The sequence below is a fragment of the Ascidia mentula genome, chromosome 8, assembly GCF_947561715.1.
Source record: "Ascidia mentula chromosome 8, kaAscMent1.1, whole genome shotgun sequence".
NCBI classification, from domain to species: domain Eukaryota; kingdom Metazoa; phylum Chordata; class Ascidiacea; order Phlebobranchia; family Ascidiidae; genus Ascidia; species Ascidia mentula.
Genome location: NC_138573.1, coordinates 11,420,178 through 11,427,105, shown reverse-complemented (window position 1 = coordinate 11,427,105; position 6,928 = coordinate 11,420,178). Strand labels below are relative to the sequence as shown.

Sequence of the window (6,928 nt, the reverse complement as noted above, 5' to 3'; positions counted from 1 at the left end):
AAGTTAGTTAAAATAAAGCAAAAACATCATTAACGCGAAGTTTATGGCCCTGGTTAGATGAACAAATTGCTTTTATTCGGCTGAATGTACGAGAAAAGCCGATTATAATATGATATTCAATCTCTAGTAATTTATGTTTTAAAATTTTGCCTACAATGGGTTTTTAGAGGGACCGCTCCAAAAAGGTTCTTAACCGATGGGAAATTTCCCATCAGTGGAAAATTATAGGGTTGTAGGTGTGCTTATAGTTGGAACCGAATATACAAAAGTAGTTGGAAACGAAATATTATGTTCTTTATTCACTGTGCGTCTGTATTCACACGCGGCCATAAGGTCGAAAAACTTAAAAAATTATTTAAAAAAAAACAGAAATAATTTATTTAAAAAATTTAAATATTAGTGGGAAATCAGGATTATAAGACAAAAAAAATATAGAAAAACACCCCTCTAAAACATTCACAGGGGCTTTAAAGTGGTCAAATTTGGTGTCAGTTGTTTCTTCATCTTCAAAAAAACTTTTTGAATTGGATTAGTTTAAAACAACAAATTAGCATCCTAGTTTTTTTACACCTGTGCAAAGGTCAACTTTGTGGATTTTATTCTTAAAATTTATTGATAGTCGGGTTTTGCATAATGTTAAGCACGTTTTTTTTTCATTTGACATGTGCAATTGTGTTTCACAACAGTCTATGTGATGCATGATAATCATTTCAACTGTCTTCAGGCTTGGTGTGTTGTGGGCAGGGATGCCTTGAGCACACTGTTAAAATAGTGCTTGTATTTCAATCACTACCAAATAGTTAAAAGTCTGTTATTTTGGTCTAAAATCCACAAGCTAGTCACAATACAAGCTTGTGATATGGATAAAGGTGCACATGATTTTACAGATATTGTATTTAGCCCGCCACTCTACAGGCAAAGGTATTTAAAAGCTTTGGAGATTTTGTCTGCAAAGAAACCGAAAAAGGTATGTGGTTAGTTACCTACACTAAACAAACCATATGACTGGGAATGTAACTTTTGTGTCGTGCAGGTGATTGATTTTGGGTGTGCAGAATGTAAATTTCTGCGACTTGCATGCCAAGAAATTTACATCGAAGAGTTAATTGGAGTTGACTGGGACCTAAACATCTTAAAAAAATCCGAAGGGACACTACATCCCCTTATTGCTGACTACCTTAAACCAAGATGTAGACCATTAACATTAAAAATATTTCAGGTATGACAGTGTTTCAAGCATTGCAAGAATTCAGTTGCTGCATTATTTTGTTTTAGGGTTCAGTTTTTGAAAGAGACTGCCGACTTGTGGGGTGTGATGCTGTTGTTTGCTTGGAGTTAATAGAGCACTTACATCCAGCAAATTTAAAGCTATTCTCAAAAAATATATTTGGTTTCTTGCAAATCAGTACTGTGATAGTATCAACACCCAACGCAGACTTTAATTGCTTGTTTGACCTACATGGTAAACTCAGACATTGGGATCACAAGTTTGAATGGACACGTAGTAGTTTTCAGAAATGGTGTGATATTATTTGTATCAAGTATGAGTATACAGTTCAATATGATGGTGTTGGTAACCCGCCATCAAATAGCAAGCACTTGGGTTTGTGCTCTCAAATAGCAATATTTCAAAGAAAAAGACATCTTACAATTAAGAAGAACAGGAACACTGTTAAACCTTATAACCTTGTTGAAAATATTAGATACCCCACTGCCCCTGTTTTATCATTTTTACATTAAAACACTTACTTCCAAAATCATTGACTTTGCACAAAAGCTTGTTAAGGCTTGTTTTGTGCAGTATGCAGTACCGTTAGACAAGTTTTCAACAGAAAGTTTACATGAGGAGTGTATTTACCATTATTTTGAAGCAATGTCAAATTTCTATTTTTATGGTTACACTGAAGAAACAACACCATTGTCAGACCTCATAAAACTGTACTATAAGAATGCTTCATTTTTGTTTCAAAGCTGTTTTTCTTTAAAACCATGTACCACAAGCACTGCCTGCCTGCATGTCTTGGGTTTTTGTGATCGTGAAACATCTGTCCCACTTTTACTGTTTCAAAAGTGCCTGCAATTTGTGTGTGGACATCAAGATTTGTTGTAAGTTTCCTTAGAAATCTGTTTAAAAGTATTACTATTAACTCTTGTTTTTGTCCCGTTCGCAGGTCATTATTGACGAGTGAGATGGTTCATGGAGCAAGTATTATGGATGATCAGATGGTGGTTATTCAGAATAAATGGTTTTGTGAGGATGCATCTGATATTTTCACAATGGAAAGGTAATTACAACACATTTAGACTAATTGTTCTATAAATTAACTAATTGTTTTTTTCTCAATTGTAAAGTAAGACAGTGCTAGCAGTATACATATATATTTGAAAACTTCTCAACACCATAAACTTAACAAATTGGTGGAAATAGTGTCCATCTGTCTGCAGTTCACATATTAATATTGTGTCTCTAATTTGGACAAATTTAAGTCAAAAAATATATTCACCATTCTGGTTTTTAATTTTCTGGTAGTGATTTTCCAAATGAACAATGCTCACAATTTGCTTCGATTGAAATGAGTGATGAAGAGTGGGACTGAACGTCTGCCGATGTACCCAGCGTATTGCAAAGAAAAAATAATGTGTTTTGTTTTGAATACAAGTAAAACAATCTGTGTTACTTACACTATACGAATAAAAAAATGTTCGTTTTTGCAAAGTAAATAAGAACCAAATATAGATTTCACCCCGCAATTGCTATCAATCTTGAACATAGTTGAAAAAACATTTCGCGGAAAAAATATGTCCTCGACAGGAGCCGACAACTAGTTAATTTATAAACCGATGTTGTCGAATCGAACCAATCAGCTCTGTAGATTCCAAAACCAAAATTTATTAACAAAGGCTGCGCAGTAGCCGTGCGCGTTCAGACAGCGTGGTTATGTTTGCTGTTGTTGTGTTGTCACTTGCCAGTTTTTGTCATGTGTTTTAACTATAGGACTCTATTTTATTATGGCTTATTGCAGGCGTGGGCATAGGCGTCAATTTAAGGGTGACATGTCACCCCTCACAAACAAACAGGGGTGACAACGTATATGCATTGTCACCCCTGGATTTCGTTTAAATTAAAAATTATTGCCAGGAAAAACCACACACATTATACTATGCCTTAGGTAGTTTCCTGTATTATAACTGTCACAATCTTGACAAACACAAGTGTCTTGTGGATTATTGCGCAGCGCAACAATTGTTGTAGCATAATGGTAAGAATCGTCATTGTTGCGTAATAGATTTGTTTGTTGTTTCATAATTACTAAATCTGCAATAGATAGATGAAAATATGCCGCTTTTAGTAATGGGGTCCATAATTAAAGTGTTTAAAACTTGTGCTACAACAACATGATTCAAATGTGCCGCTTTCAGTAAGGGTTCAATAATTAAAGTGTTTAAAACTTAGTGCTACAACAACATGATTCAGTGTAAAAAAAAGTGACACGAAACGGTATTTGCGTTGTTTGCCCACGTTTAGGGCGATACGACCGACGAAATGCAATTGATTTAATGTGTGGCAACACGCATATTTTCCCTGGCCTATTATCCAACTGACGAATGCAGTGTTACCAGATTTTTTTTATTAAAAGCGACAAATTTGTTTTTTCAACTTGCCTAAAAGCGCCAATTTCTGCATAAACAATGCGCCCAGTGTTAATGAAGTTTACACATATCAGTTACGTACACCACTCGTCATTTCATATGCCTGGTTGGCTGCACTCAACTAACAAGAAACACTTCAACGGAAAACTAAGACCGGGAGCAGCACACAAGACCAGTAAAACTGCATTATTTTCATCACAGTCGTCAATGCAATATGATTATGACGTCATATTTCGTTGTGTGGTCAGGTTGTAGTGTTTGAAATAAGGCTGAAACAGCGTTTTGTCACATAATTATTAAACTAACAATCACATTTTTAAATGTTCAAAGCACGCCAAAATGCGCCCAAAGCGCAAGGTGCAACAAAAAAGCGCAAACGCCCAAGACAACACGCCCAATTGGGCGTAAAAAGCGCCCAACTGGCAACACTGGACGTTTGATTATTTTATGAAATAAACCTTTGAGAAACTTGAAATCGGGTACGATCAACCACAAGGGTGTGTAAACCAATATATGAATTTTTTTTATTGAAAAAGGACGCTAAAGGCGTACAATTGAAGAAAAGGCTAAGCAAGAAGACAAAAAACAATGGTTAAACACAATGGCGAGAAATCAGCAAAAGAGAGTCAAGTTATTTGGGTATATGCTTCAAGCAGCGTAGGACCACTTTCTTCTGTAATAATTCGTTTCGCTATGGTATTTTTCACTGGCGATGTTTAGTTCTATAGATCTTGTTTTTTGCAACATATTTACAAATTCTGTTATTGTTGGTTTCCTCTTACCGTATTTGCATCGATAAATCACAAATCTGGCACAAAGAAGAGCGCAATTTAAAAAGCATTCAAAAATATTGTTATTTTCATGTCTACCAAACAGTAAATGCGCACGAGAAAAATATAAAGGTACACGAAGTTTAGCGCTTAGCCAACTGCATACATTTTCCCAGTAATGTGCTGCAATAGGGCAATTTACAAATAAATGTAAAACCGTTTCCTCGGCATTTTCGCAAAAGACACATGAACCTGTTTCTATAAACTTCAGATCTTTTAACTTTTTATTGGTCACAATGGCCCTGAGATTTAGCTTAATTTGAAAACTTGTTAATTTAGTTTCCACTGTAGCTTGCGGTATATTTTTATATATTTGCCTCCAAGGTACTCTGTCATTGACTAAGGATTCCCATACAGCTTGTGCTTTGGGTTGAATTATATTGGCGGTTTGAAGCCACGAATACAAAGCCTTTGTGCTCTCGCAATGTGTCAAGATATTTTTTAAAACGTCTGTTAGGTTTTTATGTGAAGGCACTGGTCCATAGTCCCACTCCTCGGGCATGCATGCTATAAGCTTGAGAAACTTAGTGAAATCTGTTGTATTTTTGCAAACACAGCAAATAATATTTCAACATTGTTCCTTACAACGGATACCTGGGTGTATTAAGCAAGTTTTTCGTAAACTTATACATAGCAGTATTTACTGCGTTATGAAAGTGCCACAGCAAGGCTTTTTACCTTATTTCGCCAAACCAGAAGTTGAAACTATTACCTTATTTGGTAATATCAACTTCATTGCAAGGACGTTGTAAATGGCCCTTGTTCCGCAATAGCTCCTACACTTTTTATAATTCTTTCAATGAAATAGCGAGCAGTCTGCTATGTGGTTTTTAATGCAAATTGAACATGAATTCGTTGGTAGGCATAAATGCTCGGCAACTATCGCTTTGCGGAGATTTGCCTTATGTGGACGATGCAATTAAATTTGCGCTGCAGTACAGGATATTGGCCAACATACAGTCTTGTGTCTGTGGTGCGCTTATGAGGGAACAACGCCTTCGGAAAACGAAGATGGGTTAGCCTTGCTCGAACGCCCACCAGACTCGCCCGATTCCGCAGCAGTGGGTGTTTGGAGGCATTGATATGGAAACTAAGTACTTTTTTGAAAACGTATTGATTGCATTTTGCACAGAACTATTTTAACAAGGACTGTTTTATGGAATTGGTTCCTTCGAGGGACCATAAGTAATGTTGGAGACGGTCATACGCCGACATATTTTGCCCGGCACAGAAATTTGGTCCGACGAGTCGCGTGTGTTTTTGCACTTGTAGAAATAGGATATACTCACAGAACGGTTAATCACTCTGTGCAGTATGTAACGTCACAAGGCGTCCACATCAACTCAATACAAAGCCTATGGTCGGCGGCTAAACGCCAGTTACGCCGGAGAAATGGTGTACATAGGGACTATAATCCGACGTACATTGACGTATTCTTGTGGCGTCGCAGAGGCGACCGAAGTCGCACTATTTCAGTGATTTGGTGTTGGCCATCAGCACTAATCCAAAATATCATGTATAAATTTAAGTGTTGTTTAATCTGTTACATTTTAACAGTTTATACAAATGTAGTTTTTCAGATAGACTGTCGTTCCCGTTGTGGAAGACGCATGTGCGCAGGTAGAATAGGGCTAATGGCGAAGGGTCCTGCTGCAAAAAACCCTATAACGACTGCGTAAACTGTAATTGTTACGTCACAAACAAAGGTTTTTACTTTATAGTATGTTGGTGTAGACACCCGTGTGGTTGTCTGTACCAAATTTGAAGTTTGTGTAACGTCTCTTTCATTGTTATACACAATTGTACACTATGGGACCTTTCTACCGCCAACGGCGCTAAAGCGCGTTGACATCTTTTGGTTGAAAGTGGACTCGATTATCAAAGGGGGGCTCTTCTTCAAAATATTCGCGAACCGATTAAAATCGACGTAAAATGTAGTTGTTACGTCACAAACAAAAGTGTGTCGTCGATTATAAGAGAGTTGATATTTTAGTGTGTTGATATGGAAACTCTTGTGGTTGTGCCAAATTTCTAGTGATGTCTTGCGCCGGATCCGGGTACCCGGGCTTAATTTTACCGGATAGCTGGGAAAGCATTTTTGTCCTAAAAACGGACAAACATTTCGCATATTACTCGTTTTTGGGACCCAGTCTTTGATACTCGCTACTTCCGATTTTTCTGTTGTTTGTTATTCAGGTTTTCTTGTGACGTGTTATACCATATTAATGAATGCCCACGTTTTTTTGTTCCACTCATGATAAGCTGACCTTAACAAAGCATTCTGTTTGACAATGAAACATTTTTGCCATACCGATAAAAATACACGAATCGGTGTTAACAAACTGCCGGATCCAAATTATCCGGTCGGATTTGGGTGATAACTATCCGGATCCGGTCGGGCCGGATAATTTGGAACTGGGTACATCACTACAAATTTCAAGTATGTA

General features: G+C 37.0%; 1 protein-coding gene across 1 annotated transcript; it reads left to right on the top strand.

Annotated features, from left to right (window-relative positions):
* Positions 1–859: 859 nt before the first annotated feature.
* On the top strand, positions 860–1,740 carry LOC145911950 (small RNA 2'-O-methyltransferase-like). Its single transcript, XM_082999379.1, has 3 exons — positions 860–967; positions 1,034–1,219; positions 1,276–1,740. The coding sequence occupies exons 1-3, from the start codon at positions 860–862 to the stop codon at positions 1,738–1,740; spliced, it is 759 nt and encodes a 252-aa protein (XP_082855505.1).
* Positions 1,741–6,928: the final 5,188 nt, after the last annotated feature.

What these genes read in the sequence shown, in the direction of transcription:
- LOC145911950 (XM_082999379.1), top strand. Translation starts at nt 860, where the DNA reads ATGGATAAAGGTGCACATGATTTTACAGATATTGTATTTAGCCCGCCA. An exon ending in CTGCAAAGAAACCGAAAAAG is followed by an intron (nt 968 to 1,033) that starts GTATGTGGTTAG and finishes TGTGTCGTGCAG; the next exon opens with GTGATTGATTTTGGGTGTGC. An exon ending in TAACATTAAAAATATTTCAG is followed by an intron (nt 1,220 to 1,275) that starts GTATGACAGTGT and finishes ATTTTGTTTTAG; the next exon opens with GGTTCAGTTTTTGAAAGAGA.